The following is a 24,217-nucleotide window of genomic DNA, read 5'->3' on the forward strand; positions in this document are numbered from 1 at the left end:
GGTGCTCTTGCGCTCACATGACAGCTTCAGTCATGGCAGGAGATCTCAACGACGGTACAGTGCGACAACTTTTTGCTTTTCTTGTGGCATAACTTGATAAACTATTCACCAGTATTGCTTTTAATCCACTCACAATACCCTCGTGTAATATATCTGATGTGTAAATGTGCGCGTTAAACTTACTACCGAGAACTTTGAAAGCTTCTTCTTTGCATCATCTGCTTTTAAACAGCAACTGTATCTTGGATCTGGACATCAAAATAACGAGTTGAAGACAGACTGAAGCAGGTTTGTCTTTACTGTTCTAACTGACGTATGACAGTCCCTTTCATTTTTTTTTTCCGCGGGAAGCCAAATACGAGTAGTAAGATCCGATTTTATGCGATGTTGTGCACTGTAAACAGTGATTTGTATCAATTGTATGCGCTGAAAAAAAAGCCGACCCGACTCACAGTTCAATTGTATCTTCAAAATAAGATTGTAAATGGATTGAATCCTTGCTTGTTTTTTTTTAATTTTTTTTATTACAGGCTCAGTGCCTGCATATTACAGAGAGGTTCATGAAGCCATCAGATGTAGGACCGATGAAAAAGTGAGAGTGGAGGTTTTTCATAGGTTGCTACAGAGAACTGACCTTCCCAAGGTGGTGTTAGACCAGGTAAGGTGTAAATGCCAAATCCATTTTTTAAGCAGAGATATTAAAATACATATTTTATTTTGAGATTTTAGATGTTTTGATATTATTTGAGGATTTTGTCCAGCATTTGGCTCAGCCTTAATCATCATTATTCCAGTTATTACAGCACAGTTTGTTGCGAAACTTGTTACGAAATCCAACTTCAACACCAAAGCACAAATATATAAATCATTAAAAATAATTTAACTTCACTCATGCTACCTACATTTAACACAAAGGCCAAGTAAGATGTCTTATTTTTCATGATAATATGTCAGTTTCCTGTCTGTTTATTTACTTATATGTATTTTTTAAGTAGTATTTTTTTCCCATTATAAATAGATTATGGCTTTGTTATTGTAATTTTTATTTGTTGAAAACTGAAATATGAAATAATTATTTAATAAAACATTGCTTTTATAACATTAACTTACCCTATGTAACTTTCTTTTCATCACATCTAAAAACACTGAATTTAATTTCATTGAATTAATACACACTGTACCAATTTATTTTTATTTTTATCATCTGATTATGTTTATTTTGTTCTCACTTACTACTTTAAAATAAAGCTTCACCATGTTCCTCTCAGATTGCTGAGCATGTCGATGTCACCGATGGATTCTTGAGTAAAGTGTCCCTCTACAAAGCTCTGGCGTTGATTGCAGTCGCTCAACAAGGGAAGCAGCCAAGCCCCAAACTTCTGGAGAACTTCATACAAGGTGAATGGCTGTGACAGCACTAAACATTTCTGCTTGGTGAGCAGCATTCTGAACGGGTCAAAGGGCACTGTCCAGGTAAACGTGCTGTGAGGGTAAACTGCTCCGTGACTTGTGATTTTAGTTTAAAAAATTTGAGAGGAAAAGCTTCAGCACGATTCAGCTGCCTGTAAATCACATGTTTTTTTGGCCATTACTCTAGCTTCCCTTCGGCATTCCAAGATAACTTAAAGTCATCCTTGTTGTTTTTGGCTGGCATGGCCGTGAGCTGGTTGCCAAACAACTTTGATTCGTCTCAGACATCACGACCCGTTTGGAATGCTGAGGAAGGAAGGGATGATAGATCACATGGGCACACAAAAAGAATGAGATTGGCGAGTAGGCAGGGAAGTGGTGGAGTTCATCAGATAAGGCCCTTTGTTCGGTTTATTTGCTCGAATGGAGGAAAAAGTTGTGAAAAGCAAATGTGCTGGTGTGGACAGAGCTGCCGAAACCTCAGCTTGGCGAGGACTTGGACGTTCTGAGGATGCAGCCGGCTCAGGAGGATGTGCTGACGCTGTCGCAGACGCTGGACCAGCTGCTGGCCAGAGACTCGGTCCAGGTGGAGCTCATACCAGAGAAGAAGGGCCTGTTCCTAAAACATGTTGAATACCAGGTCACCAGTAAGGTAAGTCACTTACCTGAGACTTAAATGTTACTGTATCCTGTCTTAAATGGTTTCACCATGGCGCTAAAGTACCTTTAACTTGTGTTGATTTACATTTTACAATTTAAAATCTGTCTATATTGCCAAATACTAGTGTGATAAACAATAAAGATGAGGTTTTACCTCCCAAATATAATTTGTTGTGAGTTATTCATCTGTATTTTGTTCTGTGTTTTCTGTTTAGCTAGTCAGGACAAATATATTATAAATATATTATTTTTATTTATGTCATTGTTTTTGGTTAATTTTTTTCATGCATATTCTTTTATTACATAATGGATGTATTGATTATATAACTATTTTTTTGTATTTTTTACAATCTATTTGAGGATGAATATAAATGTTTTTGTTACATGTAGTCACGAATGAATGAATGTTTATCTTTTCATTTAACACTTTTCCAATCATTGTACTTCTTTATAGGTTGAGGAACATCTTACAAATGCATGACAGACAGATCAAAAATAAATTGACTTGTGGAATCTGATGTAAAAATAAATAAAGAAATAATAAAAAAGGTCTTGGTACAGCTTCAATGTGGCGGAGCTCAGTTCTGACAAAAAACTCCAACAAACTATATAAATGAACTCAATTAATTTAGTTTTTTCTCCCTTAAAAAAGCCATTGATCAAATATTTAGTGTCAATAATCCAACTTGTATCAGGAAGATCGCTCAACATGTGTTTGACAATGAATGTTTTCATGAAAGAAAATGTGTTTCATTTAAAACTGTTGAATATTTGAAAGAAAACTGGTCCAGTGATGATACTTATTTATTTGTTCATATATTTTTCTCATTTAGCGCTACAAAATGTCAGTATATCGGCGCTACAGTGACTTCGACGTCTTCCATGAGATTCTGCTTCAGAGGTTTTCTTACAGAATTGTACCAGTGCTTCCCCCGAAAAGAATGCTGAAGGGAGGTAAGTAGCTACAGCTTAATATCAAATGAATAAACTCTGTAAACTCTGTATTCTGTGGATTTGTTTTTACACTGTTTACTATCAAGCACATAAAAATACAACTCTCAAGTATCATCCTGATGTTGAACTTTCTGAAACAAGAGGTCAACAGGATGTCAGTCAATAAATCATTAACTTTCTGCTGGTAACAAGTCAACAAATGTCTTGATATTTAATGAGCTTCTTAAATTCTTCTCAAGTGAAGTTGCATAAATGGTGGCAATTTTGCTTTCACTGGAGACTCACATTCGTACAACAAAATGATGGTTAGCAGCAAAATTATTGCTAAAATATGTTTTGTGTTACAAATTAATTGTTTTAGTTGTCTGTTTAATTTAGTGCCTTTAACTGCAGAAAATGTTATGTTATTTTAACCATGAAAAAATGAGTGTACTCTTGTGAACAAGAGCTGTGTTACCCAGAAGTTGTATACATAAAGGGGTGATTTACAAAGACCCCTGCTTGTTTGTACTTGCTGGCGACCAACACCAGTTTGACCAACTCTATTTCATGGGCAGACGAAACCAAGAAGTAGAGTCTCAGTTAATATTAGAATTTTTACGGGATTTTCATCTTAGTGCTTATAGAATGGCACAAATGTGTTAGTAGTCAGTTTAAGAATGATGCGTATTTTATGGTTAACTGAGAATACGACATTTGATGATGGGCCCAATAAAATTGTTTTAAGGGCCATCAATGGCCCCTGGGTCGGACTTTGGCCTCACCTGGTTTAACCCATGATAGTCCACATGATACAGAATTTAATCATTGACCTGGAAAATTGGGTATTTGTGAGTGAGTCTATATGTGTCCTCTATGTGGAGATAGGCTCCTCCTATAAAGAGAAGTGTAAGCGATAGCCGGACCATCGGTTTTCTTTAAGATGATACTCTTGCGTACTTTTTAAGCAACAAAACACAACCATCAGTATTCACCTCTTTGCGTTGCAGTCTTGACATCAGTTTCTGAGAGTGACTTCATCGAAGGGAGGCGGCGCGCGCTCTGCAGGTTCATCAACCTGGTGGCGAGACATCCCTTCTTCTCTGAGGATGAACTGGTCAAGACTTTTCTAACGTTCAGTGGATCGGTAGGCTCATTTCTGTCCTCGTGTCGCCAGTCACCAACTTGACTGTTACAGCGTTTCCACTCTCTTCTTGCCAAACAGGATGTTCAGATTAAGCTGCGGGACACTTACAAGAAAACGGGTGATGAGTTCATGACCAACAGGGTTGCAACACTGGCAAAGGTTTGCATTTTATGAAAAATGTTTCACTGTTTTAATGAATCTTTTCACATCACTGCTTCTTCTTCTGACAGCTGTGATTCATAAAAAAAAAAAAAAAAAACATCCTATCAACACGAGCATTGCATTTTTCTTTTTATTATTTTCAATAAGAATCTCATGAATGTTTTTTCTCTCCATCGCTGTAATAAGGTGATGGTGTTGTTTTTGACTGAATGTTGGAATGGTGGACGAAAACAAGTGTGTTGGTTCCTCATTCATTCAGAAAGTGATATTTTTTGTTTATACACTGCTTTGGAAAGGTTTAGTTCATGGCCACTCATTGAAACTCCTCTACTTCAATCTTGGGTCTGTGTTTATTTTCAGTTGCAGAATTGTTAAAATTTCTGCTCATTACTGTGAGTTTTTGACTGTATAATAGCAAAAATATACAAAAATGACTACAATTTTCAACCTGATAACATGGTATGAACTCTAAAAACTTTCACTCCCTTTCATCATTTTATTTTCCCTCATTTTAATTGGAACATCTATATGTTTTGAGCTGGTGTGGTATGAGTGAGCAACCTGGTGGTTTTCCCACTCTTGCTGACTGTTTGTGAGACACATTTTAGAAAATGTAACACAACAGTGACAATAGATTTTCTCACCGACTCACGTTCGAACTTTATAAACTCTCAACTAAAGCAGCAACCCATGCGACACTCCTTTCAGCATATGCCTGCATCACCCGTCATATATATAGGTGGTTTAGAAGTTATTCTACTGAGAAGCCTGGTGAAATCTTAACACATGAGCGTGCTGAATCTGCTGAGGTCCCACTGCAGATGAGATGGGATCTACTGTCATGACACTTATATGAGCTTAAAGCCTTTATTCCCTGCTTTCAGATTGAATTTTCCAGATATCAGAAACCACTGAGGAGTTGTGATCATTTCAAAAGCGCGTTTGTCTGTGGTCAATAGAGGCTTAAGGAAGCAGTTTGATGCTGAAATTCAGAACAGAAAGTGATCTACCTCGATACAAAAAGAGATCTGTGTGTGAATCTTTTGTGAAGAGAATTTGGTTTTAATATTGTGGTGGTTGAGAGGCAGAATTTAATGTGCTACACATGGACTGTATTGTACTGTATATAGCTGGACAAGATGATCAAGTAGCGTTTGACTATTGAGCTTTTTCGTCTGCTAAAAGATAAATAAATAAAAATGTCACCTTTCCTAAGGAAGCTGTGATGATTTCAATGTCTTAGGTTGATACAATTCATACATAATCATTAAAAAAAAAGACAAACAAAAAACAAACATTGGATTAAATGAAGGAAAATAACGTTTTGGGTGTGTTTAGCAAGGCAGGCAGCGCAAGTGCTGCATTAGAAATTCAGCAACTACTGTTGGAATTTCTGAAGGGCCGTTTTGATGATTCCCCAACATTAACAAGTTATGAGGTTTGTGCTTCTGGATTTGCCTCGCAGGAATACCTCCCCGCAGACATCCAAGCCCAGTTCTCGGCGAGCAGAGAGTTGATCAAAAATGTTCACAACAGCTTCTCAAAGCTGCGGGAGAGAGCTGAAAAGATAGCGGAGCGCTCCAAGGAGAATGCAAGTGATCTTCTCATGTTTGGCCGAGAGCTCAGGTATTAAATTCCAATAATGTACAGTTGAATTTCTTCTCCTTCTGGACTGGGAAAACACAGTTTTGGATCCAGCGTGAAACATTGTTTCTATGGCGTGAAAGTCAATTTGATATTCCCTGCGTCTCTTCCTGTCGTCTGCAGCACGCTGGGCTCGGATACGCTGTCTCTTCCCTCCCTGGCCTCCTCTGAGAGCGGCTGGGGGACTCTGCGTCAGGCTCTCAAGAGTCTGTCAGTGGAGTTCGCTTTGCTCTCGGACAAATCTGCTCAGCAGGTAACGTCTTCACCCACACATTTTGTTTTTCGCGGAGCACATCTGAGGTCCAAACAAATGTCGTTTTCCAAATCTCCCCAGGGCAGGCGGGAAGAAGATCATGTGGTGGAGAAGCTGAACTTGTTCTTGGATTTGCTGCAGTCGTACAAGGTGAGGCTTTTTCAACTCCACTTTCAGGACACTGCATTTGTAGCTGTAAACCTTGACATTAAAATCTATATTCTAATATTGTTTATTTGACTGAAATCTAGTCCTTTATAATTCTTTGTTCCGCTGGCGTTCCGCTTCCTTTCCAACTGCCGTGTTGCAGCTCGAGCACAAACCTTTTGTGTTTACAGCACACGTGGAATACAGCATTATGTCAGTCTAAAACGGTGAGAATTTAATGATATTAAAGTTGAAACTGTCTTACTAGTTGTGTGGGTGTGTGGTACACACACTCCCCTGCCCACCCTGGAACACATATCAGCTGCCTCAGGAAAACCAAGGTCATCACTAGGGACCCCCCACTTCCTATTTGACCAGCTGTCCTCTGGAAGGCACCTCGGAGACGGCCACTCGCCCACCCAGCCTCCTTTATGACCCCTTCCTTGTTTTATCTATCCATTTCCTCCACCGAGGAGGTCATGTGATCGTCACTGTTCCCGTAAGCGAAATCGCTCAAAAACGGATGGACGGATTTCACTTGTATTTTCAGGAAATGTTGGTAACAGTTTTAAGGAACCGATGATACCATTTTGGTTGAATTTTGGATCTGGATCCATAGATCTTTTGAAGGATTCGCTCTCTTTATTTTTTGTTAACTTATTGTTTTAAGACATTTTTCTCATTGTGCACAAAAACAACACCACAAGAGCATTGAAAAAAATGTATTTACACAAGTCTTTATGTGTTTTATTTATTATATTTATTTATGAATAAAAAACAAACAAGAAGCAGAAGTGTTTGCTTTTCATTTCCATCCTTCAGTAGATGAAGTGTGTTCTCTTCTTCAGGATCTGTGTGAACGGCATGAGAAAGGTGTCCTCCACGAGCACCAGCGCGCTCTGCACAAGTACAGCGTGATGAAGAGGCAGATGATGAGTGCGACAGTGCAGCCGAAAGAGCAGGCCAGCGTGGAGCAGCTGGAGTCCCGGATAGTTCAGGTGATACAGGCTTCTGATTTGACTCATATACTTCTGAACCAGAAGAGTATGAACCAAAAAGTCAACTTATCTGAGGAATTCTTGAAACAGGAAGTGACTCTTGTGACTGTGTAAGATTATTTCACACCTTTTTTTTCTGAATTCTATTGCAGCAAGAAAACGCCATCCAGACCATGGAGTTGCGAAATTATTTCTCGCTCTTCTGCCTCCATCAGGAAACACAGCTTATCTTCAGCTACCTTCCCATAACGTCGCACATCCTGGGAGCCTTTGTCAACTCTCAGGTGCAAGGACACAGCGAGGTGTGCAGTATTGTATTGTATTGATATTCTTATTTTTATTCACAATATACTTTTTAATTGAAGATATTTTTAATGGCAGATGGGACAGGTGTGGAATGAACTCCAACCGAAACTTGGATGCCTGTTTGGTGACAAAAACGGATTGACAGCTGCCATGTGAAGCGTCACTTCTGAAAACAACTTGCTGTTTTAAGGGACCTGGAAGCTGGAACTAGTATTTTGTTGCATTCCAACAACATTTTAATGAAGTAGGATTATTCCATTTGCGTGCTGATGAAGTATTCCCGGGTATACCATCGACTTTATTTTTATATCAAGCAGCAAACTTTATTTTCATGTACCTCTCGTGCTACTCAAGCCCTTTCAGCTTTCCTCAAAAACTTGATGAAAAACACCTCACTCCATTTTTTTGTTTTACTGTTGATTTCAAAGGTTGGTCCTAGATGTACCTACGCGTAGGATTAAACAAAACTAAGTAATAATCATGTAGATTTTATATTATAAAACACTAATATGAGAAATATGACAAAAGGTTTATCACTCTATTATGTACCAATAAATGGTCTTTAATAAAATTCAATCTAAATCAGTACTGATTTATTTTGAATTTAAAATACACATAAACTTGAAGTGTTCATATTCTTTATGACAACGCTACAGCATTTTTACGTTCAGAAATATTACACAACTGTTTCATGCGGACACAGAGGAAGTTCATGCACATGTTGTAAATATCGACTGAATTGTGGCCTATCAATTACCACGATTAAAAAAAAGACAACATATTTATTATGGATGTTTTCTCATTTTTATTTTTGGGTTATTCAAAAAAACCCTCAAATTTATTGCACAACCAAATACGTTTAACATTGTTTATTTGAAGGACACATTGTGCAACAAATGAATTTGGTCTGAAAGGTTAGGAATATGAATGCATCTTAAAAAAAAAAAGTTTAGCAGGAATGTGATTCAGAATAGAACATAACCGGATTGCGACATTACAGTGACTCCACATTTGTGTGGCAGCTAAAACCAGTTCCGCAGCTGCGATCCACTCGTCTCAGAGCGCCTCCACCTCCTCCAGCGTGTGACTGAGAATCACATCGTGACCCTGAAACTTGAAGTAGCCGACAAACTTTTTGTGCTGGAGCAACAAGGGGAACCAAAGCACGTCGTCAGCCCACATCTGACTAAAGGGAATCTTGTCTCGATCAAACCACTGCGGCCTCATCTCTGCAGAAAAGAGACAGGGATTAATCGCCGGCCCTGATCTCACAGAAGTCATTCTCTTTTGAATTCATTAATCACATTATTTCCGTGTCACTTCTGACTCATCGCCGTCGCGTCTCACTGGGTTTGCCATTAAGCGAATCAAATTGTCGACAAGAAACTTTAGAATAGATAACATCATCAGAGAGAAACGGATTATACTCTGCTTGACTTTGATAAAAGAATTGGACAAATCTATGATTTGACTTTGATGTATCGTGTGGATCGCTGCAGACTTTGGTTGGAGTCGGACTGAAACAAGCAGTTAGGTCAGAGCGGAACCTTTTCTCTCCAGATGGCTGGTCACCGCAACTTAAAAGAATTTACCTTCAGCTCTTCACTCTGACCTCTGACCCCAGTTCACAAATCGGGCAGGTGTGTGGCGACCAACTGAAGTTGGTGATGACCATATCTTTAAACCAGGTTTTCGAAGCGCACTAGGATTTTGCTGAGTCATTTTTAAGTCCCACATATTTACTGACTTATCAATTCAATCTTCTTTTTTTGTTTAGTTGTTTTGTAGTTTAGTAGTTTTGTTTAGCTGAGTATGCAATGTAACTTCAATATATTTCCAGGTCTCTGCAGACGTCTGTGTGCCATTTGTGGAGGGTCTCCTGTCTGTCTGTGTTGATGTGTGTTCTGGCATTACTCAGCTCAGACCCCCTCTCATAAATTCCTGTCCCTCAATAAAGTCAAATTCCTGCTCATTCCTTTCACTCAAGCCTCCGATTTAGCTTCTCAGACACGTTTTTATGAATGGCAAAGCCAGCATTCCGATGTGAGTGTGATTCCTGGAAACAGACACAAACTTTCAAGTGGCTTTGAGAGCAACTGCATAGTCTCTCACCAGAGGAAGGTCTGAAAGGAAGCATGGGTATTTGCTGGTGTGGCTTATAATGGAAGCACACTTGAAATTTCTGAAGCTAAAAACCCTTGTGAATCACAACACCTCATTCAGCACACAGTCTCCTACCTTCAGATTCCGTCGGGTCGCCATTGTAACTGTCTGCTCTGAAAACATGGACGTCCAACAGCTGTGTCTCTCCAACAAATTCAAATTTGATGTTTCCCACTTTCTCCAGAGCATCCACGGTGAGACCACTTTCCTCAAGCAGCTCTCTAAAAAGCAAAAGATTTATTCTGGCTGAGCAGTCACTTAAAGTTTTAGGTAGATTGGTGAGAATAAATCACAAATTTCAACAGGTTTTATTTCATTGCTAAGCACACACCACATAACCATTAAAATAATAACAAAATCCATGTACATAAATAAAAAAATGTGACGCCTTAAATAAACTACATCTTCCAAAATTCAAATACCAGTTTATCATATATACTCATATAGAAATATTACAATGGAGAAAAGCTAAAATATTATGGAGGATTACAGGGGCAGCTCCAATTCATTGCCTTTGAAAATGACCTTTGGAACAAAAGTGAGCCACCATCAAGTTATTTTAGGCGATAAAAAGTGGAAAGAAGCAATTGTATAACGAAGAAATGAGTAAAGATACAGTGCCTGGCCAAAAACAAAGTTGCCACCTGGATTTAAGTAAACAAATAGGTACGGGGTCGCTGCAGTTGGTCAGGTCTAGGTTCAGCAACATGATGTGCTCAAAGAATGAGGTCAGCTGACTACCTGAATATACTGAATGACCAGGTTATTCCACCAATGGATTTTCCATATTCCAAGATGACAATGCCAGGATTCATCGGACTCAAATTGTGAAAGGGAGCGTGAGACATTATTGTCACACATGGATTGGCCACCACAGAGTCCAGACCTTAACATCATTGAGGATCTTTGGGAGAAGGCCTTGCGCAGCGGTCAGACTCTACCATCATCAATGCAAGATCTTGGTGAAAAATGAATGCAACACTGGATGGAAATAAATCTTGTGACATTGCAGAAGCTGATCGAAACCACAGCGAATGCGTGCTGTCATCAAAGCTAAAGGCGGTCCAACGAAATATTAGAGTGTATGACCCTGTTTTTTTGGTGGCGTCTTTTGCAGCATTGAAATATAAGGAGACATTTAATTCAAAACACTTAATCATATGCAACAGTAAACTAAAAAAAGACAATAAAATAGACTGCATCTAATGGAAGTGTGACATCATAGGACTGTTATTACTCTATTCGGGTCACGAGTTGTGGTCAGAGGAGTTGAACACATAAGCAATAACTTAGTTTCATATTAATGGCAGTAGATTTTCTTGTTATCACAAGGTAAAGCAGAGAGAAGTATTGTGGTGTATGTCAGTGGTTGTATTATTTTCCTGTGACAAACACATGAGAATAGTCACCTCCTCGCTGCCTGCTCGATCGTCTCTCCACGTTGAACCTTTCCTCCAAAGCCATTCCACTTTCCTTCCCCAAACCCTCTCTTCTTCAGGCCCAACAGAACCCTGGTGGGCCGGACCACCAGCACCAGCGTCAGCAGCTTGGGGCTCAGCATCTCTTCTCTCTGCAGCGCAACACAGGGAATCAAACACCCGACAACGAAGACAAAGCTGTGGATTACAACGATCACCTTTTTGCCTTCCTCCATTAACACAGGCGAAACAAACACTGAGAACGTGGCTCCGAGCGGGATGACTGAGGACAGTCACATGGCTTGTTTTGGCGGTACCGAAGCATGGTGCATGGTGTCACGGCAAAAACACACCGACTAGAAACCATGCACTTTCTCCTGTACAAATGCACAAAGCAACAATTAGAATTTTGACGATAAAACCTTCTAACAGAATGTAGTAACACTAATAATAGTAATAACAATAGCACCAAAATAATAATAGTGACGTTGACAAATGAAAGCCATCAATGAGCTGTTTTGCAAAATTATAATAAACATTTGCGTAACAACAGCAAACATTTATTTATGAAAATGATATATTCTACATCGTACATTCCACAGACGATTTGTTTGCGTATTTGTTACCTTATTATAAGGACCTTATAAAATGTGTTCTTGAGTTAAAATGTGAGGCAACTGCGACAAAAAAAGAAAGGTATATTTCAAAACACATTTTGGAAAGCAAATCCAAAGATAGGAAGTCATACTAACTGAAAAGCAAGCGGAGCGGAACTGCAGTGCTTTAGGGCTGAGGGGACACGAATTGACAGAACACTCGGAGGGGTCGCACTGCGCTTGCGCATTTAAGCATGCGTGCTCAATGTCAACAACTCAGTGATGTGGCTGTCCTGCCGCCGGCGACTCTTCCACTCCTCTCCGCCACTTCTGAAGAAGCTGAAGGGGAAAACGGTGGCCGAACAAAATTGGTTGCAGCGGCAACTCCGCGACCCGTATGTCAAAGCGTCGCGCGCCCAGAACTTCCGCTGCAGAAGCGCTTTTAAGCTTCTGGAAATCGACGACAAGTTTCGACTCCTTGAGCCGGGACTCAGCGTTGTAGACTGTGGTGCTGCGCCTGGAGCCTGGAGCCAAGTGGCCATCCAGAGGGTCAACTCCGCGGGCACTGGTGAGCTGGATCGAGAATGATTCAAATCCCTTTAATATATCATTTATATTGTGTTGAAACCGACCTAGTTTATTGTTCCTTTTGGGTGTTCAACCCATCATTAAGTCAGTTAAGTTGGAGTCAGTCATGTTCTCTGATGTTGCAGATTCCAGGTTGCCACGGGGTACAGTCATTGGGCTTGATCTGCTGCACATATCACCTCTGGAAGGCGCCCGCTTGCTTCCGTTCCATAACGTCACAGATCCTGTCACACACGCCAAACTGCAAGGGCTTCTTCCTAAGGGCCAAGCGCATGTTATCCTCAGTGACATGGCGCCAAACGCCAGTGGTTTCCGGGACATGGACCACGAGAACCTCATCAATCTTTGTTTGTCATTGACAGACTTGGCCGAGAAGATTCTGCTACCAGGAGGCTCTCTGCTTTGTAAATACTGGGATGGAATCCTGGCTAAAAGGCTGCAAGAGAAGCTGTCTAGAGTCTTTGGTAGTGTGCAGTCTGTGAAGCCAAATGCCAGCAGGAAGGAGTCCGCTGAGAGATATGTCCTGGCAAGAATGTATAAAAAGCCAATGAAAGCGTCGTAAATGTGATGATGAAATGTCAAGTATGTTCAAAAAGAAGTCCAGAAACTGTCTTTACAACGTTCCATTTTGTAGCCTTTAAGAGTGTAGCTGTACATTTTATTTTGTTTCAGGTAAAATGTCTTAGCTTTCTTGTTTTCTCTGCGACTTGTGAGACAAAATTCAGTTATGGGGAAATGTATAAAACATTTCAATGTATAAATTTATTAACTTTTTTTCTCTAATAATTGTTAATTTTCCCCAACAATATTTTGTCTTCGACGCACGAGAGATGGTTCTAGATTCTAACAAGAGGTGGCACTGTTGAGTCATAGCGAGGCCCAACTCTGACGCTTCCATCATGTGGGTGTTGATTTTCCTCCTTGCTAAGTGAGCAGCTTTGGCTCTCTAATATGTAAGTCCTGCAAAAAAAACAAAAAAACAAAACCCTTCATGTCTTCACCCTCAAGAGTCCAAATGTTTCACGACACTTATTGATGGTTTTGCCGAGGGAGATTTGTGACTGAGGCCTGTTGAGCGGAGTAGCTTCTACTCATCATGTGCACCACCGGCCATGCAGCAGAATATGAATGTCTTTTGAAAGATCATGAAGGCATAAGCTCTGATCGATAAAAGTGATGTCACCATGACTAAGAGAAGGCACACTGAAGCAACGGTCTCTCTTCTTTCCCTCCTGTTGAAAACCATCTGCACAACTATGGACGAGTTTTGTTTCCTGGTGGCTGATTCCATTGATTTGTTTTTGTTGCAGCCCTGGTTCTGAAAATCACTGCATCTGTAATATTCCGAATTGGCCAGAACATTGGACTTTCCACACTCGGTTATTTGATTGTTTGTGACTTGTTTAATGAAGAGTCAGAGTGTTGGGGTTCGACATGTTATTGGCTCATTTAAGCGGCAGATTTTGTGCAGAGCAACTTGTTATTTTTCCACTTGTAGCTGGGCATTTGATGTGGTGGGTTTACCGTATCTTCTCCGCCAATGGATGGGATTGAAAGAAAAACCTAACAGCAAACCGTGACGCACTATCAAGATGACCCGTCGTCTTTTCCTTTCATTCTAGTGATGTTCAGGTGAGGCTTCATGAAACACTGTTCTCGTTTTCGCAGCCTAGGTGTCTCTGAATTGGTTGTGCAAATCCAAAGATTTTAGAGAAAAGAGTGCCATCTAGTGGGCTCTGAAAATGAGGACACTGTTTCATGAAGCCTCACCAGCCCATCACTATATACTATAAAGGAGAGCGCCACCTCCTGAGCTTCGAAAACACGGAGGCTTCATCAGTTGGAAAGAGGCTTCATGTAACATTGTCCACATTTTTGGAGGCCACTAGATGGCACTGTTTTCTGTATTGTGTTTGGCTTTCAAGTATTTCAATGAAACCTCACATCATTAGAATCAGAATCAGCTTTATCTGCATGGTCTGTGAGGATCCCACCAACTCGGAAAGTGCTTTGGTATAGCCTGCAAACATGAACAAAAACAAAATAAAATAAGGTAAAATAAAGTAACTAATAAATAAATAACCCACAAACAACAAGGGCTGATCACAAACTCTGAAGCTGTTCCTGTGACTGGAGGTTCTGGTCTGGATTGTAGCCTCCTGCCAGAGGGAAGAGGAACAGTCCATGACCAGGGTGAGAAGGGTCGGCTCTGATCCCACCTGCACGTCTCTGGGTCCTGGAGACATACAGGTCATTTATAAACCAATATCGCCACCTACTGAGCTCTGAAAATGAAGCCTGTTTCATGAAGCCTCACGACACATCACTAGTCAGCACTCAAATAAAGGACATTAGGCTTATGCAAGTCAAATAAATCCCATTGAAATGACTCATGGATCTTATTGAAACCAGCTCAGTCTTCAATTGATTTACAGTCTGATCATTTACACGAAACGAACATCTGAGAGCGAGTCAGACTCCTATTTGCATGAATGGCGGCAGCAGAGGAGACGACGAGGATGAATAAATTAATAATGCGGCTACTTGGCCTCTCCGTCTCGGGAGTGATGAGCAATATGTGAGAAATTGAAACATTCATGGGGAAATTACGTGGGAATAAAAAAGGGAAGTGACCTCTAAAAGCGACTGTGTGGAATGAATGGAAGCTGCTCCGCCCGGCGATGAGGCTGATAGTGAAAGATGTGAGCAGATGACCAATTTCGCTTTTCATTACGTGTTGATGATTCGGCGCGTTGCTATTTATATTTAAATTATTCCGAAATTACGGTGGGTTTTTATGTTAATTCTGTTGGAAGCGCGCGCTCGCGGCCGATGATTCATTCTCAGGTTAATTCGTCCCTCTGTGGACGGCTGCAGGTTCACATTTAAATATGAGTCGATAAACAAAGACAAACAGCCGGAGAAACATTTTACATTTCAATCTGATGATTTAATCACTGCTGAAGCACAAAGGAGCGCAGCTGCAATTTTAATGTGAATTTATCTTTGGATTTAAGTGGATTACTCATCATATTAAGTCTGCTGAACCTGATTATCCGTATTATATATTTTTCTCTCGTCATCGCCAGATACACGCCAAACGTCAGCAGTAGATGCATTTTTATATTTGTGTATATGTTTACACAAAAATTGTAATTTAAGTTAAATAATAAAAAGGAGATTTAGGGGGTGCTCTTGGATCAGAAAAGCTGATCCAAAGGCGATTTTAAGATGTGCAAAAATGAATATATATATATATATATATATATATATATATATATATATATATATATATATATATATATATATATATATATATATATATATATATATATATATATATACACATATATGTATATGTATATATGTATATGTATATACACATATATACATATATATATATATTTTTTTATTATTTTTTTATTTCACCTTATTTATACTAAAGCTCTTTTCATGTCTTGAAAATATTTGTATAAGAATTTAAATGTTGAGATTTTCAAGTACATTCAGAGTAGTGGAAACCCTGGAACATTGTGTAGCGAAAAACGTCCCTGAACAAAAGCAAACAGATGCTTTTGTTTGCTTTTGTTCAGGGATTCCTCCATGTTTGTTGTTGTTGTTATCATCCTAGCTGCCACGTGTTTTGTGCATCACTGTGATCAATGGACCAGGAACTCCTGCACTTACAAAGGTTCCCTGTTGTCTGGAGAGCAAACTGTTCAATTCATATATATATATATATTTGCAAGTGAAAATATGATGATCTTGTTTTTATTTTTTCATCTTTATTTTACTTTGTTCATCTGCTGTTGTATTTCATGCCAATAATAATATGCAAATAATATACATGCCAATAATAATGAATATTAATTATTTTTTATTATCTATTTTTTATTGACTAATACTAATAATTTTTTTAAATGGCTTTTAAAATATATATTTTTTCTTGTTAGCTGTTTCAGTATCAACACTAACCCTTGTGTGGCAAGGACAACAACCAACATTCCCACAGGTTATACGCTGTGTGTGAAGTCTTGGTGTTAATATCTGCGCCTGATCTGTAGTTTTAGTATTTGCTCCGTGGCCTCCGTCCGCCCGACTGCTGCAGCTGCTTCTTCCTCTTCTCACCCTGAGCGAGAAAACAGTCATCGAAATTAACATTTGATCCAGAAACTGTTCTTAATGAGATGCTACTGGGTGAATCCCATCATATTCTCATTCGATTCTTCTCCGTCTCCAACCAAAAACAAACAATCCCTTCAATAGCGACACACCGGGAGCCTGAGATTGACAGGAAATTAAAAAAAGGGGGCAATATCAGTCCAGTAACCATCATTCCTTTGGCCGACCTGAGTCACAAATATTAATTTCTACTCTGTTAAGATTCATCATCCTCCGAGTCTGTGCTCTGAATGAGAGCCAACGGAGCCAAGAGGCGTCCTCTGATCCGAAGTAATGACCATTATTACCAAGATAATTTCACACCATCTTCACAAATAAATGAGACTCAAATCTGGCTGTGAGTGTGTGACAACTGCTGCTTTTATTTGGGCTGTCAAAAATACAATGCTGACCAGTCTTTTGGATAACCTCAGATGCCTCATTTCTGGCAGCAACACGGCAGGGTAGAGCTGCTTCTACTGCGGCAGGTGAATGTGAGACGCAAGGGACCATTGGGTACAAAAAAAAAAATCTAAAGCTGCAATTGAAGTTTAAAATCAAGTTTAATGTATGTGGAAAAAAATGACAATTGCTATTTCAATAATGTTACATCAAAAATGAGGGTGAGGGATGAGGGATGAGGATTTACTTGTGGATACTGATGGTTTGATGAGGTTTCATGAAACTGCTAATTTTCAGGTCTAAAAATAAGGTGAGAGCTCAGGGCAATGTTCAAGGCCAGTGCCATCTATTGGCCGATGTAAATTTGGACATCAGCAGCCCATTACTGTATTTAAGTGTGATCGATTGATGGAGTTTCGTGAAACAGTGAATTTTCAGAGCTCACTAGACAGTACTCGTGGTTTTAAAAATGATCTGAGGTTGTTGAAATAGTCGTTCATGGCCAGTGACATCTAGTGGCCTCTAAAAATGAGGACACTGTTTCATGAAACATTGTCAACCCATGACTGCCAGTGGGCTTTGTGCATTGTTTGTTTTTTAAAAAAATTTTAAACTCAATATGACCCTATTTATTAATATAATACAATACTATTTTAACATGTGACATATTGTTAGTGGTGGATAGATGAGGTTTCATGAAGCAGTGTCCTAATTTTCTGAGGCCACTAGATGGTGCTCTTGCTTTAGAAATGATTTTAAGTGTTCAAATCCAAACATTATGCGGCAGAGAAAACTAGGCCACTGTGTCTGAAACCTCATCTACCCATCAGTACATATCATTGATCACAATGAACTCAATGGAACAGTAGGGGGCAGTAGCCTTCTGCAACTCGCTTGTATTAGGCAAACAAAAACAGGAGGTTGTGTTCTTTCAGTCCAACAGTGGTGGATCTTCAGAAGATTTGTGGAGTTATCTTCTGAGTTATTTCACAGACAGACAGACGCAGGCGTAATACAGAGCGAATTATTATTGAATGACCATTTTAGAGGCTTTATATTCTAAATTCGAAAGTGCTTCATGAAGCTTCATTTTCCAATGGCTAGTTTAAGAAAGATAAACAACATTAGATCCTGGGCAGAAAAAGTGGAATGCATGATAGTAGAAAACTTTGTTTTGAGAAGCAAATTCTTGTTTAATATCTGATTCTGCGTAATAGCATTATGGATCATGGAAATGAAGACAAGCATCTTTGAGGGCCGATACTGTGTGAGTGTTTTCGGGTGGAAAAATGTCAGCAACATTATTGCGAGCGGGATGAAGGATGATTGTGAGAGGAGGGTTAAAGTGACGACGGATAAACAAAACGCAGGCGATAGAGAACAGCGCCGCGCGGTGCTCTGGGTCGCATCGTTTTCCGATGGCCCATATCAACTCTGGCTGACATTTACGAGGAACAATAGAATTCAACAGTGGAAAGCTCGAGTCAATAACATCATGTCGACTCTCTTATTGCTAATGTGAATTTCCCACAGGTGAGGTGTCTTTATTGGCGTTCACGAAGTTTAACCAGACAAAGTGCTGTTTCATGACAGGGCCTGCTGAGCTCCAGCAGACAGGGCCAAAAGAGAGGCGTCAGCATGACAGCAATATTCTCCGATTTAAACTCGAAAAGATAATTCGGACAGACTACAGTCTGGAGTGGCTAAAGCTCCATCCACAAGTGCCGGATGCTGGGACACTCACAAGCTCCCTGTTCTCCCGCCGAGGCCATCTGAGGACTCCTCATCTGTGTATGTCTGTCAGTCAAAAATGATGAATTACCTCACACAAATTCATCACATGAAGAAATATCCAGGACGAAAACACCGCACCTAATTGAATCTTGGGAGCCGTCACAGTCAGTGACTGACTTTTTAAAAAGTTCTCCATTATGTAGCATGACATCTACTTCTATTCCAATTCAGTGTCTATTAAAATTTTCAGTGGAAAGCTTGAATCTAGTCTAATATCTAATAATAATCGTGGCGATATAAGAAAGAAATGAGCTCCTTTTTTCTTAATCTGAGACACGACCGAGGACACAGAGTGTTAACAAGTGATGCGCTGATGAGGCTTCGTGAAACAGCGACAATGTTACAGATTTAAAATTATTTAAAATAGTAAACTACTTCATATCAACAATAGCAGTATGAGAATTTGCCTCTAACCCTCTCATAGGTTGATGAGGCTTCATGAAACAGTGTCTTATTTTTCAGAGTTCAGTAGGTGGCGAGTTAAGTTTCGTGTAGAAATCGTCTGAGGTGTCATTGAAACAGTTGTTCAAAGTCTATAGATTACACAGCAGACAGTGGTATCAAGTGGCCTTTGAACATTAGGAGTGTTTCACGAAGCCTCATCCATTCATCACATTCACCCTTGAACACAATTTGTATCTTTTTAAGCCGCCTGTACGTCTTGGTTCCACACCCTGGATCTTCTACCGTGTTTATCCAAGCCGCCATCATGGACTCTTAATGTTTTTCTACCCCAGTGCATTAATATTTTCTTTTGTACTTTCCTGATGTGAACTTGTGTTTTTAGCTTTGATGCTTTTAAACCTCCTGACAGTCATGGCTGACCTGCACCAGTACTTCAGACTGTTGGATATTTTGGATGAACCTGTACGGTTTCCCATAATCACGTAGTTCTGATCGTAGTTTCATTTAGTTCAGTGTTTGATACATTTTGGGGTTTTCATTTTAGTCACCGTTGAATCCCAACCCCTCTTTTGAGGTTACCCCCACTTTCATTGAGAAGAATTGCTCATTGCTGCATAAAAAGCTTTTTCAAAACAAGATGGTTCTTTGAACATTCAAAGAGCCACTCATGTTTTTTAAAGGTCCAAGTGTGTATGTTCCAATACAACATCCATCAGATCTCTCTTTGTAAAACATATGCACAAAGCCCCACAATGCAATGATGAGGTTGTTTGCATCTTCGCTGCATAGAGGACTGTGAGTAAAGTGCGAGGTAATCCTCAGGCAAAGATTGTGTCCAATTATAAGAACCAAACTGTGACGCACTGCCTTTCACATTATGCAGTTTTATCTGCCAACGAGGGTGTAAATTTTTAATAAACTCATCATCGGCTCAGAACAAACTGGTCATTATCCCAGCGTAGACGTTGTCGGAGCCATTGCAAAGGAACTAACTCTCCATTAAAGGTCGAGATGATGAAGGCTTTATGCGTAGATTTTTATAACTTTTATGAGATGAAAGAGATTACATTTGGAAAAAGAAATTGCGTGTGTTAATGCGTTCAACCCGTTTCTTTGGTTATACTGCAGGGACCTATAAATAAAGGCCTCGGGGCCAAATCTGGCCCACGAAAACTTTATTTGTCGGCCACAAGGGATTGAATTAGACGCAGATGTACAGGGAAAATCTGACTCCCTCTTGTATGCAGTGGTGGAAAGTAGTGATGGGCTTCAGATGAGGGATGAGATGAGGCTTCATGAAACAGTGTTGTCTTTTCCAGAGGCCACTAGATGGCACTCTTTGCTCTGAAATCTTTGGAACAACCAAGTCAGAGAAACCGCTGTCATCTTTAAACTGACAGCGCCATCTCCTGAGGACACTGTTTCAGTAAGGTTCATCTGCCTGTCACTAGTGAAAAGAAAATAATTTCATATTGTACACTGAAATATTTACACTAGATCAGGCCTCCAGTGATTTAAAGTAAAACAATCGCAGTCTGCTTCAAGCTCAAACTGCCAGTCATAGATGCCTCAGTGAACATAAATTTAGTTTGGCTAGTAGCGTTTTGAATTTTGTGCGCGTCAGACATCCCAGCTGCAAGTGGAACCAACCCATGGACCCTGCCCAGGTCTATTTAAATGATTATTGCCAGAGTGTGTTTGATACTCAGCCATCCAGCGGGGGCTCAGTGTAGAACAGTAAGATCTGGGAAGATGGATCTCTCTACCTCATTGTCAACCGCTGCCTCTGCTGGTCAACCATGGACAGCATAAATGGATATTTTTAGATGATAAGTTAAAAAAAAATAATAAATAATAGTAACTAAATAAATGAGAAATGAACTAAAAAAATGAAAAAAAAAACAACCCTTTTTTTATTCTCAATTTGACTCTTTGTGGACAAACTATTAGCCAAAAACTGTAACAAACTGAGTTGCAGCATTAGAAATTATTTTGCCACTGTTCTCTCTCACACCGATGGACCACTAGTCCTTCTGGCGGCTGTCTATCATTTTGATCTGAGAGCACCTTTTGATCTGAGAGGTTCTCTCTCTCCGCCTCAGTAAAGGAGAATGGCGGACAATTCTTTGCGTACGCCTACTTGTTTTGTGCTCTGTTAAAAACATATAAACGCGACAGTCAGCGTTGTCGATCTCAGATTGGGTTTGAATAGTGGCATTCATTTGAGATACCTACGCCTTCCTTTTCTTGTGTGCTCTTAAACTTTGCCACCTAAAAAAAAAAAACAAAGAAATTCTGATCACACTCAAGGACACAAGGTTGTCCTGAAGCCACTCCTTTGATGGCTTTGTGCTGGGGTCGCTGCCCAGCCATAGGATGAGCTGTCACCCCAGTGTGAGGTCAAGAGTGCGCTAAAGCAGGTCTGATGTCTCTTTATTGCTGCACTCGCTTTCCCTTAATCCTGACTGGTCTCAGTTTCTGCTGCAGAAAAGCATGACCACAGCATGGTGCTGTGTACACCATGCATCAGAGTAGGGCTCATATTGGCCTGGATTATTGTCAAAAACACGCCTCACATTCCCGCTAAACAGTTCTATCACGGTTTCACCGGTCCAGATGACTTCATTCCTCATGGCCTGAGACACCTATGTGCGCGTTTTGGCACCTCCTTTTGGGAGTGGGGCTCAATTGGTGAAGGGTCTGTGAGCTGGTTATCAGATCTGAACCATGAGCATCAGTTTCTCGGCTACCCTTCTGACTAAGGCCCATCTCTCCTGAAAAGTGTCCTGGGCTTGTTTTGAATGCACATCTCACCACACCCATGCGTGCACAGCTGCACTGATAGGAAATGCATTGGGAACATGCCATAAACAGACAGAAAAGACCAGACCAGAAAAAGCACATATTTACAACATTTTTATGAGTAAAGAATGAGTTTTGTCATGCTTTCAAAGTTCAGTAAATCAGCCTCCATGAGAGTGACTTTTTCAGTAGCCTGACTCATGCATTTGGTTTCAGCGCAGATTAGTCATCGCGACGACGTCAAAGTCACCTACCTTGGCGTACTTGTTCTCTCTATTGTACCAAAGAAAAAAATGATTTATGCTACAAAGACGGGGCTTATTGATGAAGGAATCCACATATATCTTCACTTAAAATAAAGAGATCACAGTCTCTGATGAAATGAATGTAGTTTAATAACAGAAAAAAATGGAACACACTGTTTTTGACTTTCCAGCCCAAGGGAATTTAAGTGGAACATGTATGTCAAGCTGTCTATTTTCTGACAAGGACATAGACGAGTAGCCTTGTGGTCTTCTCACCGAGATAGTCAGGTGTTTTTATTATTATCAGATATAACTTTCATCTTAGTGATGGGTACAAACTATTGTGATATGCAATGGATAATGATAGGCTTAGAGTATATAAGAGGGACGGCTCATGTCAGGTGTTTAGGAGACAAGTCAGAGAGGCTAGATGGAGATGGTTTGGACACGTACAGAGGAGAGAGAGTCAGTACATTGGTAGGAAGATGTTGAGGTTGGAACTGACAGGCAGAAGGTGGAGAGGAAGGCCACAGAGGAGAGTGATGGAGGTGGTGAAGGAGGACATGAGGTTTGTAGGTTTGAGAGAAGAGGAAGCAGAGGACAGGGTGAGATGAAGGAAGGTGATCCGCTGTGGCCAAGAAGAAGGAGGAGGAGAAGAAGGAGAAGAAGAAGGAGGAGGAGAAGACGGAGAAGAATGTGGAGGAGGAGGAGAAGAAGGAGAAGAAGAAGATGTTGAGGTTGGAACTGCCAGGCAGAAGGTGGAGAGGAAGGCCAAAGAGGAGATTTATGGAGGTGGTGAAGGAGGACATGAGGTTTGTAGGTTTGAGAGAAGAGGAAGCAGAGGACAGGGTGAGATGGAGGAAGATGATCTGCTGTGGCCGAGAAGAAGGAACAGGAGAAGAAGGAGGAGGAGGAGGAGAAGAAGGAGGAGAAGGAGAAGAAGAAGATGTTGAGGTTGGAACTGCCAGGCAGAAGGTGGAGAGGAGAGGAGAGCCAAAGAGGAGATTGATGGAGGTGGTGAAGGAGGACATGAGGTTTGTAGGTTTGAGAGAAGAGGAAGCAGAGAACAGGGTGAGTTAGAGGAAGATGATCCGCTGTGGCCAAGAAGAAGGAGGAGAAGAAGAAGATGTTGAGGTTGGAACTGCCCGGCAGAAGGTGGAGAGGAAGGCCAAAGAGGAGATTGATGGAGGTGGTGAAGGAGGACATGAGGTTTGCAGGTTTGAGAGAAGAGGAAGCAGAGGACAGGGTGAGATGGAGGTAGAAAAAGAAGAAGAAGAATCTTTATCTCCATCCAGCTCATCGCGTCGCAGGGCAGGAATTTAAGAATGAAGTCAGACCCCCTCCACCACTTCTTGGGTGCCCCCCATTGACCATTGCCCTATATGCCTTTGTATGGGCTCAATACATTTGTACGAGTAGCAGCAGCAAAGTCCTTTGTTTATCAGAGGCTTTTCAAACTAAGTTTTAATTGGATCCCTTCGTTCTGTGTTTAATGAACTTGTCGCAGGACAGGTAGGGGAGCTGCCGTCAGGGGACTGTCGCGAGATCTACTTGCTGCTGGACAGAAACAGGAAAAACATGTCCGCAACAGGGAATGACGACGGGGCAGGAGACAGATGGTGCTTGGTCTAATTGTGCGACAGCTAGCTGCTTCATGTGTTTCGATCAGAAATACAAGCGCATTGGTTGGAACAGCTTTTCAGTCATTTCACCTTGAAGAAGATGCATAGAATGGTTAGTAATATGGCAACCCTGTAGTCGGAGAAACTTTTAGGAACATGAGTTTGTGATCTGGTTCATGCCTGTAAATGACAGTGAATAAAGCAGATTTTGTGAAAAAGTAAATGACAATGATGATCTCAGAATCAGAATCAATCGATTTATGTATAAAGTCAAACTAGAGGTGCTGTTCTGTGAGGCAGACATTCTGCGAGTCTGGATCGCAGCTTGTCCAGTGACATGTTTACAACTTACAACCCACCT

At 40.5% G+C, this 24,217-nt stretch overlaps 3 protein-coding genes across 6 annotated transcripts; 2 read left to right on the top strand and 1 right to left on the bottom strand.

Moving 5' to 3' along the window:
• The first annotated feature begins 17 nt into the window (after positions 1-17).
• Positions 18-9,622, top strand: snx8a (sorting nexin 8a). 4 transcript variants are annotated; one of them, XM_053852499.1, is made up of 13 exons: positions 18-54; positions 531-658; positions 1,269-1,398; positions 1,878-2,062; positions 2,904-3,024; positions 4,014-4,150; positions 4,229-4,309; positions 5,778-5,938; positions 6,080-6,209; positions 6,291-6,359; positions 7,205-7,354; positions 7,507-7,656; positions 7,736-9,622. In XM_053852499.1, exons 1-13 carry the CDS (start codon positions 18-20, stop codon positions 7,814-7,816), a joined length of 1,560 nt encoding a protein of 519 aa, XP_053708474.1. In that variant the 3' UTR covers positions 7,817-9,622. The 4 variants fall into 4 exon arrangements, with proteins under 4 accessions (XP_053708474.1, XP_053708475.1, XP_053708476.1 ...); XM_053852500.1 differs by lacking the exon at positions 531-658 and adding an exon at positions 233-288 and having other exon boundaries at positions 37-54; XM_053852502.1 differs by lacking the exon at positions 18-54 and adding an exon at positions 273-288.
• nudt1 (nudix (nucleoside diphosphate linked moiety X)-type motif 1) lies at positions 8,442-11,904 on the bottom strand. The gene is made up of 5 exons (XM_053852504.1): positions 11,868-11,904; positions 11,460-11,618; positions 11,233-11,393; positions 9,899-10,044; positions 8,442-8,889 (listed from the first exon to the last, which is right to left on the bottom strand). The coding sequence occupies exons 2-5, from the start codon at positions 11,475-11,477 to the stop codon at positions 8,717-8,719; spliced, it is 498 nt and encodes a 165-aa protein (XP_053708479.1). The 5' UTR covers positions 11,478-11,618; positions 11,868-11,904; the 3' UTR covers positions 8,442-8,716.
• Positions 11,905-12,109: 205 nt separating this feature from the next.
• mrm2 (mitochondrial rRNA methyltransferase 2) lies at positions 12,110-15,655 on the top strand. The gene is made up of 2 exons (XM_053852503.1): positions 12,110-12,405; positions 12,551-15,655. Exons 1-2 carry the CDS (start codon positions 12,120-12,122, stop codon positions 12,985-12,987), a joined length of 723 nt encoding a protein of 240 aa, XP_053708478.1. The 5' UTR covers positions 12,110-12,119; the 3' UTR covers positions 12,988-15,655.
• Positions 15,656-24,217: the final 8,562 nt, after the last annotated feature.

Source organism: Synchiropus splendidus, chromosome 19, assembly GCF_027744825.2.
Source record: "Synchiropus splendidus isolate RoL2022-P1 chromosome 19, RoL_Sspl_1.0, whole genome shotgun sequence".
In the NCBI taxonomy this organism is placed as follows: domain Eukaryota; kingdom Metazoa; phylum Chordata; class Actinopteri; order Syngnathiformes; family Callionymidae; genus Synchiropus; species Synchiropus splendidus.

What these genes read in the sequence shown, in the direction of transcription:
- snx8a (XM_053852499.1), top strand. Translation starts at nt 18, where the DNA reads ATGACAGCTTCAGTCATGGCAGGAGATCTCAACGACG. An exon ending in GAAAAGAATGCTGAAGGGAG is followed by an intron (nt 3,025 to 4,013) that starts GTAAGTAGCTAC and finishes TTTGCGTTGCAG; the next exon opens with TCTTGACATCAGTTTCTGAG. An exon ending in GGGTTGCAACACTGGCAAAG is followed by an intron (nt 4,310 to 5,777) that starts GTTTGCATTTTA and finishes TTTGCCTCGCAG; the next exon opens with GAATACCTCCCCGCAGACAT.
- nudt1 (XM_053852504.1), bottom strand. An exon ending in ATCGAGCAGGCAGCGAGGAG is followed by an intron (nt 10,045 to 11,232) that starts GTGACTATTCTC and finishes TTTGCTTTTTAG; the next exon opens with AGAGCTGCTTGAGGAAAGTG. An exon ending in CGACCCGACGGAATCTGAAG is followed by an intron (nt 8,890 to 9,898) that starts GTAGGAGACTGT and finishes TCTTTTCTGCAG; the next exon opens with AGATGAGGCCGCAGTGGTTT.
- mrm2 (XM_053852503.1), top strand. Translation starts at nt 12,120, where the DNA reads ATGTGGCTGTCCTGCCGCCGGCGACTCTTCCACTCCTCTCCGCCACTT. An exon ending in GGTCAACTCCGCGGGCACTG is followed by an intron (nt 12,406 to 12,550) that starts GTGAGCTGGATC and finishes CTGATGTTGCAG; the next exon opens with ATTCCAGGTTGCCACGGGGT.